The sequence below is a fragment of the Pagrus pagrus genome, assembly GCF_965226575.1.
Source record: "Pagrus pagrus genome assembly, chromosome: 7".
NCBI lineage: Eukaryota > Metazoa > Chordata > Actinopteri > Spariformes > Sparidae > Pagrus > Pagrus pagrus.
Genome location: NC_140191.1, coordinates 17,560,391 through 17,574,278, shown reverse-complemented (window position 1 = coordinate 17,574,278; position 13,888 = coordinate 17,560,391). Strand labels below are relative to the sequence as shown.

Here is a 13,888-nt window from a genome sequence, read left to right as displayed (position 1 = left end):
TGCTGGGATCCAGGGCTCCCACATCTTCTTACACATCAAACTCAATGACTTTTCAAGGACTTTCCAGGCCTAATTCCCTGATATTCAAGGACCCAGCATTATATAATTTGAAACCCAGATCAAGGCTAACTATCACACTTTCTCTAGGCAAGTGGCGCTAGCAAAAATAAGGCAACTGCGACACATGCAGACAGCAGAACAAAGCCTAACTAATAGTAAAGAAAATATAATAAAATAAAGAAAATTCAAGAACTTTCAATGACCCACATCTATTAATGTCTAGTTTAAAAAACTCTCAAGGCCTTTTTCCCTCAAATCCAAAAATTTTCAAGGATTTCGAAAGATTAAAACGAAGGATGGATACCTGTATCCGGTGATTTCAGGATTGGCCGAAGCAGAGCAGATGAAGAGAACCTTTGCTCCCTCCGTCACAGTCTGAGGCTGGACCGACAGCGTCACTGAAGGAGGGTCTGTGAAAGGAAAACCTTTATGTTACTGACACGAATGTACGACTTAGCTCTTCATCAGATTTACTAATCTTATTGGCACCAGCCACCTTTTAACGGTGCAACAGGATTAAATGTCCTTTTACAGATTACTGAACATAGCGTGCTTTATTTTGGCGGCCTTTAAAGGAAGGCAGATGCCGGGACACTCACGCTGGACGTTGATGGTGACCGATGTCTGGCGACCAGCAGGGGCAGCTGGGTTAAGAACCCTGCAGGTGTAGGTGCGCCCGGTGTCGCTGTCCTCAGGGGTGATTGGAAGCATACTGACAGCCAACTCCCTCTTCCCATCCTCCATCAGTGTCTGCACAACAATGCACAGTGTAGCTGTTAGACGCTGCTGAAAGTCCTGAACAGCGGCTTACAAACTTTTTACAGAGAGACTCCATTACAACTGAGTAGAACTGAACATCAGCTCAATGTTGCACAAGCAAGTCACTTGTTATTTGTGCTCGCACCACTCATAGAATATCTCTATGACACTGCAGGTCTTATTTTTTCATGTGTGAGGCATTAAAATTGCCATCCCGTTCTTTGGCATGGCAGTTAAATCATATATTTTATGATGCAGCAGGGGGATATTGTGCTGTTCCCACATTTCTGAGAGTGTTCCCCGTCAGCGCTCCTTGTTTGTCATCATCTTTTAAATCTATTTACTGCTCACAGAAATCAATACGCCTAAGTGAGGAAAGGTGTAGATTCTGAGGATATGGCTCACAGCTCTCTCACTTTCTCCCTCACACACACACACACACACGAGAGAGGAAAAAAAAAAACTGTGATGGCCAAGGTGGCTGTGTGTCGTTTTTTTTTTTTTTGGTGGTGACAGTGAGGAAGAAGTGTCACACATCTTTGGAAAAAGAGCAAGGGCGAGCCAAGCCTTTTCCCTGGGCAGCCAAATCAATGGACGGAGGCTTTCACTTCCTCGGCCAGACACACAAAAAGCATTTTTATGCTGGATCAAATCACATCACTCCCTGTCACCACCCCTCACTCGGACAAAGCTTTCTCCCCCCCCTGGTCTCACTTCTAAATGTTGGAAATTCTCTCTGTTTTTCACAAAGCTATCTCACCAGATAACTCTATATTCTTCTCTCCCCCTGTATTCCTCTCCTCTCCTCTCCTCTCCTCTCCCTTTCCCCCTCCCTCCTCCAATCCTCTGCCCTCCCTTCTCACTGCAGGCTCTCGCCTCCTTAAATGTGGCGTTTAGCGTCGTTTAGCGTGGTCAGAGAGCATGAAAAATGTGACACTTTCCCAGCCGTGGCTGGCTTACGCTCCGGCGCATCCCCATTGTGTTTCTGCATTGTTGTGGGTGATTTCTTCTCTGCAGAAACTCTACTGTATGAAACACTCATGCCTGTCTGAGCTTTGGCATGCTCCAGTTATGCTGTAGTGTCGCTGCATTAGCGAGCAAAAGGGGGAGTGGAGGGGGTTTGCGAGCGAGAGGGGGTGGGGGTGGAAGAGGAGGTGGGGTGGTTGGGAGGGGGGGGGGGGGGGTCAGGCTTGGGTGAAAATGGGAGGGGGACTGCAGAGAGTGAGCGAGAGAAGGGTGGCGATAGGGGGAAAAAAAACTGCGAGACCACGGAAGAAAGATGAGAAAAATAAAAAGAGAAACTGAAAGAAAAGAGGAATATTATACCCTCAGAGAAAATATTTCTGTTTTGAATAGCTCTGCATTTATTTCTGCCCGCTGTCATGTTTTGTAATATCGTGTGGGTGTTAGTGATTGAATGATAACGCTGGGCATAGATCTCTTCTTAATGTACCTTGGAATAAACTGCAGACTCCATGACCTCTCCATCTCTGTACCAGGTGATCTCAGCAGCAGGTTTGGCTCCCGAGGCTCTGCAGGTGAGGTTGTGTCGTGTGTGGGCCTTAAGACGTACAACAGGGCCGCCCTCCACCACAGGGTCTGACGGGGGAACTGTAAAGCAGAACAAACATACCACTCAAAACAACAAAAAAGCTCATTACAGCTCCCGGCCAGCGCAGAGAAGTATCTGGTGTTGAGCTTGTTTTCGCTCTCCGCTCAGCATCAATATATCTCACAAGTAAAAGAAGCAAACAGTATCTCCTTATGGCCATGTGTCTGTTTAACAAGATGCAGTTTCAGACAGGAGGAAAGACCAAGAACTGTTGTCATTTAGAAAAAAAAAACAGACTCAACCTTATTTATTTCCTTTCTTGGGACTAGCATTATTACTCTATTTGCTCTTACTGTTGCAGAGTGATGTTTCAACTGAATTGCTTATTTGTTCATTTATTTGCATGGTTTCGCACGCACCACTGGCAAGCCAAGCGTGCCACCCCTGATGAAGGCGTCTATCTCCCCAACCAATAAGAGAAGGCGTAAACATGGGGTTTGTGCTGGCCTTTCTCGCTCCCTCCACCGAACCAATTTCACTGTGTGTATCTGAATTGTCAGAGGTCCTTCCGCTGCCGCGGCACGGACACTAATGGAATCCGAGTGCTAGGTGATTTTAATTTCCATGCCGATTCCCCTGACTGCACTCCCGCCGTTGACTCCTTTGACTGTGCAGGATTGCTTTGGTCTCATCTGGCCACATTGATTTACACACACACACACAGGCATGTGCACACCCATACACAGCAAGAGCCCCCTCCTCTCTTTAACACTCCTTATGTCCACACATAAACCGCACGCTCCTGAGCGACGCACCTGATTTCATTTATATGTTTATGAAATGCACATAATGTTCATGAACCACCTGCCTGGGTCTTTCAGAGTGCATTCAATGTAGGAAGACAGCTTCACCAACTTTCTCGGCTGCCTCCACGTGGGCATCTTTATGGCTGTGTGTGGGCATGTGATGACCGAGCTGCTTTGTGCTGCCTTGACAAGCGACACGCAGAAAGGTGGGCTGATGGTCACAGGTGAGCTCTGTGAATCTATTCATTTAGTAGAAATGTGCTTATGCTTGTGATCTCAGTCTGCTTGCCTTTCCATGGCAACATTCTCTGTACTGCTCGCCTCAGTGAACTCAAGATACACACCTGACTGACAACGGATGGATTCAAGGACAGAACAGCCTCTGGAGTGAAAGTTTTTGTGTTGTGGCAGAAGCTGCAGCATCATGTGCGCATCACTGTTCCCTCTGAGTTTCTGTGTAATACTAGCTGAAAGTGTATGGACAATTGACAGGACTAATTAATGAGTGATATTCCCTTGCATGCCACCAGATGACAGCAGTGCTTTGCCGATTCCAATTCCCACAAGACCTGGCCCTCCTCCTCCTCCTCCTCCTCCTCCCCCTCACCCCCTCTCCCCCCCTCCACCTCTGAACGTCTGTGTGAAGAAGTAGATCACTCACATCATGTTAATGTAAAAACCGCCTTGCGGTTGACAAATGTTGTGGCTCACTGTAAAATGTGCTAACTGTGCAGACCCTGACTTTCAAGCGGCTACGCAAGTCATTTGTGACTGCAGCAATCACATTATCCAAGACGTCCACAGTCTTGATTACCGCCACTGAAAGCAGAGGGGCTTCCTTTTTTTTTTTTTTTTCTAGCTTGATCTCTTGGCTAAGCCTTGCTTTGTTTGAATTATACTTTTCCTGACATGATCTTTCACCAGCAATTTACAACGGGGTTATCTTTGAGTGGTGAAGAGTGTTTTGATGTACTTTTTTTCCCTCTATGATAACTTGAGCAATTATCTTTTCTGTATTGCACATGTGTTTATTTGTCTTCTGTGTTTTGTGATGAAGACACTCCCCTGATTGTTCCCAAGCGCTGCCAGCCGGCAGGCCTTGGCACGAGGGCTGGCTGTGAGGATCATGCGTGAGCTGTGTATCTTACCTAGTACAGTGAGCTTGGCACGGTGGGAGCGCAGTGCCGCCTGTGTAGCCTGACACTCATACACCGCGTCATCCGCCAACTCTGCCGAATCGATCAGCAAGCTGTGCTCGCCTGATAGCGGGTCGCCCATTAAGGAATAGCGCGTCCAGCCTGCGTGAAGCCAGCACAGAGAATAGAGTCAGAGACAAACAAACCAACCAACAACAAACACATAATGAAAGGACTATAAAATGAACAGACTTGTGCCTTGAACAAAGGAGAGAGAAACGTGGCAAGGCTCTGTAAGACACAAATGAAAGCAAGCAGCACCTCACTGGGCCAGGAATTGAGCCGTTGTGTTAGCAGAGCAGCGTGAGGCTGGAAAATGCAACACGTGAGCGGGCTGCTGCCTGAGGAGTCTGTCCTTTAAACACAGACATAATAAAGATGGGGTGGCTAAGGTCAAGAGGAAGCATCTCCACCTTCTCTCTAGTCTGCCACACATTTAAATGTCAGTGCGTGACAAAAGCCAATTGATTATCTACCTTCCTACAAGACCCTTAAAATGCTAAGCAACAAATTAAAGTTCGGCATGTGCAGCAGTAGCCGGCCTGTCTGCGGCGCATTGTTCTCTAAACATTCATTTGCGTAAAACTCCAACGTTTGACAGAGAGAGACTTGGTTTCTAATGAGACCTAGCATTGATCGCATCAAGACAGACTGAGCCAGAGAGAGCAATAAACACCCAGGAAGCAGCAGAGAAAAGAGACGGATAGAAAGAGAGAGGTCAGAGATAATACCTGGAAGGTCTCTCTCTCCGCCCAGTGCAAGGCCATCTTTGGTCCATTGTACCATTCCCCGATAACCCACAATGACGCAGGGTAGAGTCACTGACTGGCCAGCTACAACCACCTGGTCCTGAGGCTGCTGGGAGAAGTAGGCTGCTTGGGTGGCGGCTGGAAGAAAAAGAGAGAGAGCAGGATATGAATATAACATCTCTTGGGATTTTCATGATGGTAGATGGACACTTCAGACTGAAATTCACAAAATAGCAAAAAAAAAAGAAATTATATAGGAATGCTGAATACTGCGAGCAGACTGTAATGGCAGCCGGTTTCTGCAGAGCCAGCAGAGATGCAGCGTGAGGAAAGTGAAACCTGCGCTGTAAGGGGTGTAAAAAGTTAAGTGTGAAAGAGAACAGACTCCCATGAACTGGTCTGCTAACTCTCTTGTTTTCATGGCACTTGCTGAGACAAGGCTGACACGTGTGAAAATATTATTTTTCTCCTCTATAAATGTGCGGTCTAAGAGGAAGAGTCAGCTGCGCTTCATAACTTATTTAACTCTTTCCCAAGGCCATATGGTTATGTGCTCGCTGACATGAAGCAAACACACTTCTGGGGAGAAAAATCTGCCACTCTTTCAGAGCGCTTTTTTGTAAAAATGGATGTTAAACAATCAAAACTCCATTAAAGTTCCCGGGGGACCCATCCGTTTGAGCCTGCTGAAAGTCAGCAGAGACACCTGCCGCCGTTCCGCTGCTGTGTTTAAGTACGGCAAACAGTCTCACCGGATTGGCTGGCCTGCCTTCACACGCATGCAGGAAACACAGCGTGAATGTGGATCCGCGGTTCCAACTGTTTGTGCCACTATGCTAAAGATTGAGTATTACAAACCCTACTGGCAGAAGAAGATGGCAACACTCCAGAGGTAACTAATCCGTAGGGGAAGGTAGGAGGAGAGGGAGAGGCAGTTGGTTGGTTATCTAAGTGGGGTGTCTGTGTGAGTCGGGAAGAGGACTTAAAAAAAAAAAAAGCCTTCCCTCATTCTTCTTCTCTCTTTCTTTGTTGCTCAGTGGAGAATGGAAGGGAAGGGGGACAGAGGAAGATAAAGAGGGTTCTATTCAGGCAGTGCTAAGCCCCCCCCTGAACTGCTTCTCTTGGTGGGAGCGCTTAAACAGACAGGGTTGCCCCCCCCTCCCGGCGAAGAAAGCCGCTGAAAGGAGGGCAACATACGGCGGCCAGAGACGCGCTATTGTCCCCTTGTCCCTCTCTTTTAATAGGCCTCTTCATTTCCAATCAATCCTGCTAAATGCAAGTTTAATAGCTTTTCAATAGCAGCTTTTCCCCCCAGAGGGTAGCTGGGATTTTCTCTCTCCCTCTCTCTCACCCCTTTTCTCTTTGCCCGTCTCTTCCCCCTCGTTCTCTCGCTCCATTCTCCCCAGTTTTTCTTTTCTGTTTTGAGAGAGGGGGGCTTCAGAGCTCGTTGGCAGTGTTTATTCCGCACTCAATTATCCACTTCATCTCGGGGTGCACCGTGGACTGAACCCTGCCCCTCGCCTCCCCTCTCTCCCTTTTGCGCCCTCCTGCCTCTGTCTCCCAACAGCACAATTAAAGCCGCCAAACAGTGAGTTCATCAGGAACGTGAGCTCTCCGCGGCTCAGGCTTTTGCGGGGCTTCTCAACGACCGCCTGGAAAAAAGGCCATTTTCAAATGCGCCCATTCTCTCTCCATCTGGGCCAAAGTACATAGTTAATAGATAGTTGAGCAGAAAAGAAACAGAGAACAATGCATGTTAGCTCAACCAATAATGTCTCCCCGTGCATCATTTTACCAATGTGTTTGAAAAGCCTATCGAGCTGTGGATGCACACAGGTAGGCTGTATGTGTGTCACGCACTGTGGATCAAAAGAGGCCAATTTAAGAGCGTCAATGAGAAGTGAAACGTCTCCTAGCTCAGGCTATTAGGCGTTTAGCGAAGGCTGGCATTTTCCCATCATACCTTCAAAAATGCAGTTTTTACAGTCTGCCCGCCTGTCCCTAACATTCTGCCTTTATGAGCTGTTGAGCGTTTTCATATGCCTCCCCTTGCAGAGTGAGATGGGGATTTTCCTCTTTGTACTCGCCACAGTGCAAACATTTTTAAGTATCTTGCCCAGAGTATCAAAATGTTTACAATGGGGCAACAATTCAGCGCATTGGATGATTGTTCGGATGGATTACATGCATTGAATTGTTTCTCTTCACCTCACCCACGTACAATTTTGCACGCTCACATATGGCAATTAACGCCACGGCGTACAAATATAGAGCACAGAGTATGTGCTGTGGCGAATGCCTTCACACCATACGAGTGATTCATTGCTCTCCAGCTCCCTTATTGAAAATGCTCAACAGAACATCTCGACTGGCTAATGACTCATGCCAGATTCCTTTAATTCCTCCTTGCTGAATTAGACAATTCTTTGACGGTGTATTAGCAGCTTAATTACATGAATACATTTCTGACGAGGAGAGAGGGAGGGAGGAACAGAACCAGACAAAGAAACAGTGGAGGAGAGGCAGTCAGAAGAAGTATGGGAGGCTGTGGGTGTGAAGGAGCTTGTTCTTGGTGTGCTGCAGTGGCACGTACACGTGCGTGCAAACACCACAATGCCAACCATGCTGCAGCTCTCAGCGTCTTCACCAGACTCCAAAAAATGAGGAGCTTGTGTTTTGGCTGCGATTGAATCAAATTCGGAAAGAAAGATTTGAATCCCCTTGAAATCCCAACATCTCTGCAGTAGATGTCGGTTTATCCACCATGTAGCGTCGAATGTTACGCAGGTAAATATGTACAGATTAGTCGTGCCGCATGTGGCGTGCTTAATGTTACTTTAAAGGCAGTTAAAATTTAGATCTGCAAGTCGTCATCGCAAAAAAAATGCAACATTTACTCTATTTCTTACCTTTGCTGTGTGTGTGGGAGCGCGTGTGTGTGTGTGCGTGTGTGTGTGAGCGTTTGCTTTTCCATCCCCCAGTAACAAGGTCAAAACACATTTGGCCTGATACATTTAAATCCGGATTTCTCAAAATGGAATATCATTTCACGCCGCTGGATGCACATAGGGCTAAGTTTGTGAGTGTGTGTGTGTGTGTGTGTGCATTTCTGCCCGCCTGTGTGAGCTCGGTGTGTGCGTGTTGTCTAAAAATATGCCATGTATGTTTATGTCCGCGCGTGTGTGAGTGGATGTGAGTGTGGAGGGTGGGGCAGTGTTAATAGGCAAAGCAACTTGTCAGGCACCGGAGGGCACATTTAGCAGTTACTTCGACACAGTGACTTTGCTGTTTCTGTCACATGGTCGGAGTTAAGTGCAAAACAGCCTCTCTCCGACTTGGACACAAGCTATTAAAGAGCTTTTGCGTCGACCCCGCCGCTGCCTGCACTCTCTCTCCTTCATCTGAACTGATGGGGATACACTCACATCAGGAAGGATCAGGATGAGATGGACAGATGTCAGCAGTGATCTGTCCACCGCTGGACATCTGCCTTGATAGAATTAGATTGAACCAGTCACTGCGTGTGTGTGTGTGTTTGTGTGTGTGCGCTGCGGATGTGTAAGCGCCAGCCATGATGCTAAAGACTGAGAAAGATAATGGCACTGCAGATGACCTTTAGATAAAATGTGGATCTAACTCACACAGTGCAGTGCATTTGCTACCCAAGTCACCACAGTCATAATCTGTTACGCCATTTTGGTAATCTGACAAAAAAACAAAAACACTCTTCCCGGCTGTAACTCAATTTAACCCGGCATTCAAAAAGTCAGCTCCTTCAAATAAAACGTAAAATAACATCAGACTCTCTCGTTCACAGCGGCTCAGCCGATGCACTCTGTCCATTTCCCCGTGTTTTTACAATGACACTTGACTGCATATGTTCATTCACTCTAAGAGGCTCCGAGCCGCGTTCGCAGAGAGTCCCTATTTTAGTCCTGATTTCATTCCATGTCCTCATTCCCATCCAGAGCAAAGAGTGCAACATCCAGTCCTGTGGGGTCTATAAATATAAGTGCTCTCAACCTGACTGGACAATTTGCTCTGTGCAGTAATAATTCAAAATGTTAAAAAATAGCGCCCGATAGCTACTTGCATATTTTTTTTATTTTATTTTATTTTTTTTGCCCCAATGCCGGTGGAGGCAGAATCCTGCACCCAGCTGGTGTGAGTTTTCCACAATAAGAGCCAGAGAGGAGAAAATGAGGAGGGGAGAAAAAAAAAAAAACGCTGCACAAAACAAGGCAATTGGCAAAAAAGTGTCAAGCTTGGAATAAACAACCCCTCTCCCCAAATGCCATCCATTGTGCCTTGTCTAGATAAGGCTTCTAAATCGGGCTGGAAAATGCAAGCTCCATTTCTCTCTGTATGGAATTATTATCCCTTTGTTTTGAGTCAGGCTCTTTTGTCTTCCCCTTCCTGTGTGCGTGTGTGTGCTCCTGTGTGTGTCTATATACAAAGTAGAGACAGTAGTGCTGAGGTAGCTGAACCAAAGAGTATGTCCCAAAGGGGACGCTGCACCCATCTCATGTTTGATCTGGCTACTAAGCTCATTACCACGACTCCTACAGAACTTCTGAGGGCTTGAAGGGGCTGAGCAGCAGACAGATACCACCCACCAACTTGTGGCAGCGTGGCACCCAACACATGCTCTTCGTGTGTGATCACCTCTGTGTTTTTCTTGGACTTGGACCGTGGCAAACGGCTCCAGCTTGCGCCTCTGCAGATGGCCCTCCTCTCGCTCACCTAAATGCGTCCCGGCCTCTCTCTCCCACGTTGCATTCCAGCTGCACTCCCACCCGCCCGCTCTCGCTATCTTTTCTCCCATTCTGCGTTTTTTTTGTGCCCAAATTGCAGTCTAACAGCTTTTTAAGAGCTGTTTTGCTGGAGTTTAATCCTCCTAGCCTCCCCTTTCAGCCTTTATTCCATTGTGAAAATCTTGGCTCAGACCGAGACCCTTTTTAGAGAGTGGACCCGCTCATCCACCCAGCCCCCCCTCCTGCTGCTCTGCTGATACCCCCGCCACCCAGGGCATTCCCTCTCATTCCTGCATCCCTCTACAATCCATCCCCTCATTCCTCTGTTTATCACTCATACGTCTACAGTCAGTGAGCCATGATCCCTGAAATCAATGCCTAGCAGGCCCCCTCTGAGAGTTATATAAGGTGTTACTAATTGTTGATTTGCTTTCTCCATGGCTCTTTCTGCCATCACTCCACTTTCCCAGACTCCGTGTCAGCTGTCATCTCTTGCCATCCTCTCTCCCTTGCACTTTCTCTCTCCCATCTCCCCTCTCTCCCGTATCCCCCTGTCCCTTTTCTCTCGCTCTCTACATCCCTGGTGTGAAAATCACAGGGGTTTGTGTCAGCTTGTCAACACAACACTCAAGAAAGCAGGGCAGAGGGAACAACCGGAAAAAAAAGGAGCCACTACATGTTAGAACGACCGGAAAAAACTGAGGAAAGGTAAAAATGGAAAAAGTGGGCTCCTGTCAGCTTCCGATTGCAAAGGAGCCGGGCCTGAGAGGGGATTGATGGAACGCTGTAATCAGTCTGTCTCCGAGGCTGTCACCACGAGGTTTTTTCTCCGCTGGAATAGGGCACTGCACACATCAGGGCAGCAGTGAGGCTGATCACATGGGAGAGCAGTGGCAGAGTTTCTCCCTGGGTACCTGCTACAGCAGATGCAGCGGATAGAGTAATAAAGTGGTATGCATACGAGGAGGGGAAGAAGGGAGGGAGAACAGGAGGAGGGGGCACCAAGAGTGCTGATGTGACATAGTCAGCGTGTGTGAGTGCATGTGAATGGTGCTGCAGTGCCCCTACAATGTGCCATAAATACACCCATTCTTATACTGTCTTCTCACACATAGATGCACACTCACTGTCACAGCCCCGTATCTTTAGGGTTTCTAGTGGGCAGAAGCATCTCTCTGAGTATAATTCTAGCGCAGCTTTTAAAACAGCTCCCCCACTCTGAAGCCAAGAGCCAAAGAGCTGAGAGCTGACTCCGTGCAGACAGATAGCAAGTGACTGGCTGGCTGGCTGGCTGGCTGGCAGGAGGACAGGAAATAAAAAGCCATATAAAAAAGGGAAAAAAAGGGGAGGGAGCCAGTGGTGGCGGTATGAAATTGTCTGTACCCATCAGCCAGCAGTGTTGACAAGATGTTGATTGAGCTAGTCTTGTCATTTCGTGTCATTCCTGCTTACCCCCTGGTGTTTCCACTGCAAGACAGCTGCTGGCTGGATCTGTGTCACAGTTCCAGCCCTCTTCTGTCCCCCCCCCCTGCTTCTGTCTCTCTCTTTCTCTGTCGCTTTTTCTGTCTGTATCCCAGTTTACCTCACCGGCTCCATCCCGCTACCCCCCTTCCACCAGTGTTTGGATGGAAGGGCTTTCAGTATAATTTACTGTGCTTTTAAATCATTAACTTCTTGTGCTGTTTGCAAAAGCCCCGGTTTAGTGTGTGCACAACAGCTGACACGGTGGATAAAACAGCGATGGTACGCAACATGTGACAGAAAGGCTTCTCAAAGATGGGACAGGAGAAAAAAAAAAAAAAAGAAAACCTTTTCATTCCCCGCCGCAGTCGTGACAAGTAAACGAGACAGATAAATATATAAATAAATAATTGATTCAAAATCCATAAAACAATGAAGAGATCATGTTAAAACTGCCTCCATCTCTTGCTTTTTCTAAAAGGCGGTGGAAATGAAAACAAAGGAATTCTCTACATAGATTCTGTACTGGGACTCTGGGCCTAATGCCCTGGAGTGTCAATTAATTTAGTCTAGGGATTTGCGGCCTACTCTTCCTAATTGAGCCCGGTGGAGACCCCCTTGGCTCTTAACGATAGGAAGTAGTGCGTTTCATAATTAATATTTTTTTCCCCTTTATTATTATTATTTTTTAATGAGGGTGGTAATGTTGTAAATGTATGCATCTCATTAGAGTAAGAGGGCCATCTACACTATTGTTCACTTCTGCAGTGTTTGCTGCTGGTGAGATGAATAAGAGATACAACCTCATTCAGAGGCAGCGATGGCACATTGAAGTCAAAGCTGCGCTTTTGTGTGCGTGTTTGAATATAAAACAGAGCTCGCTCAATGAGAGTCTCATTAGTGTTGCTTAATATGTGTGCTTTTTAAAGCTTAGAGGTTAATGCCCGACTTGCCTCCATTTCACTGGAGCTCTCTTTAATTTGATGCATAATTCTTTTTTGTCAGCAGCTGACAAGAGCCCCTTCAGAGAAAGCAGCTGAGCTGTGTTGTGAACTCTGCATCCAACAGGAACACAAAGGCACACAAACACTCCTAATTAAACCTGTTTAAAATGTGTCTCTTCACTTTCTTTCTAATGTTCGCTCCACATTACAGAAGGTATTTCAGAACCATCCTATCGCCCCATCTCTCTGTCCAGAGAACATAACTCCTGGTGGTTAAACAAATTACCTCCTCTCCCAGGAGAGCCATGGATCCAGTGGAAACAATAAGTGTGTGATTCACAATGCTGCCGCCTCTCTGTTCTTACAAAACGGCCTTCAAATTGCCATTTTATTAATCACTGTCTGTGGTTAGTCTGTGACCAGAATTCCTGCTCCCTTTTCATCCCGAGGTGGAGAAAAGGCGAGTTTTAATTTAACATCAAATTTTTATTCTGCTCATCAGATTGCCTGTAACTTGAATCAGTCCTTTAAAATTACTGATGACTAAGAGCTTCGAGAACACAAGAAAGGGAGGGGGGAAAAAACGTTACCTGCCGACCTCAATACATCCTGCTTTGTGTTGAGAAAAAGAAGGGAAGGGGAAAACTAATTTCCTGAAACTCCATTTCTTAAGCGTTGATTAGTAAAGGAGCATAATTAGAGTGAAATGTGAAGTCAGGGGTTTTTTCAGATTGCGCCGCTTCCTCTAGAAAAATCAGGCCATGATTAATGAATAAATGATTAATGAGCGAGCTAATTAATCAATTAATTATTAAGCAAGCACTCTGAACAAGAAACGGGCAGGATGACGGTGAACAGTGGATATAAGAGATGGTTAGGTTGTGTGCTGGAGAAAAAAGGATTTAGGATAATCTGCCTGTTTGTTCTGTCGGTTTGTTTTGTCTTCCGTTCCAGGGGAAGACGAGGAAGAGGGCGGATGGGCGGGGATGGCAGGCTCAGCACTCATCGCGAGCTTCCTGAGTCTTGTGTGAGGGAACTGACCTGAAATCGCTGCATCTCGGGGTCAGGGCTTCGGGTCACTCAAAAGTGAAGCCCGGCATAACATTTGCAAACTACAGTCGGTGATATTTGCATTGGGCTGTGAAAGGCCAAGCGACCCACAGTCAACACCTCTTGAAAGGGAAAGAGTAACGCAGAAGTTCCCTTCTCAACCCGTCATCTCTCCTCCCCCTGTCTTTAACTAGGACACCCCATCAATCTTTGATAATGTGCAGTGTGGGTCTCTCCTGTGTGACCAGGCTGATGAGACATCACAGCGGGGATTGATGTATGAAATGCGGGCTCCCAATGTAACTGTGATATACTGGACCGTTTCAAGTCAAGTTTGACCTTTTTTTCCCGGATATTAATCGCTGCGGTGAAAGAATATATGTGTGATATATCCCTCCCCCCGGAGCTCCCCACACTTTTATTCTTTGGCTTCTTCTATACCTTTAGCTTAGTGCTTGTGGAGGTGGGGGCTTTTTTTTTTTTCCCAACTCTGCCAAAAGTCCCCAGAGCTGCTACACAACAGGATATGGGACACAAAATATTATTTTATAAGCGGA

At 46.7% G+C, this 13,888-nt stretch overlaps 1 protein-coding gene across 2 annotated transcripts in view; it reads right to left on the bottom strand.

Moving 5' to 3' along the window:
• The window catches only part of kirrel3l (kirre like nephrin family adhesion molecule 3, like), a 34,393-nt gene that overhangs the window by 8,001 nt on the left and 12,504 nt on the right, over positions 1-13,888 (bottom strand). For both annotated transcript variants that reach the window (XM_084357943.1, XM_084357944.1), the window contains exons 2-6: positions 5,105-5,260; positions 4,326-4,475; positions 2,273-2,430; positions 660-810; positions 365-470 (exon numbers count right to left, since the gene is read on the bottom strand). In XM_084357943.1, the coding sequence (XP_084214069.1) occupies positions 365-470; positions 660-810; positions 2,273-2,430; positions 4,326-4,475; positions 5,105-5,260 (721 nt within the window). The remainder of the gene's footprint in view (positions 1-364; positions 471-659; positions 811-2,272; positions 2,431-4,325; positions 4,476-5,104; positions 5,261-13,888) is intronic.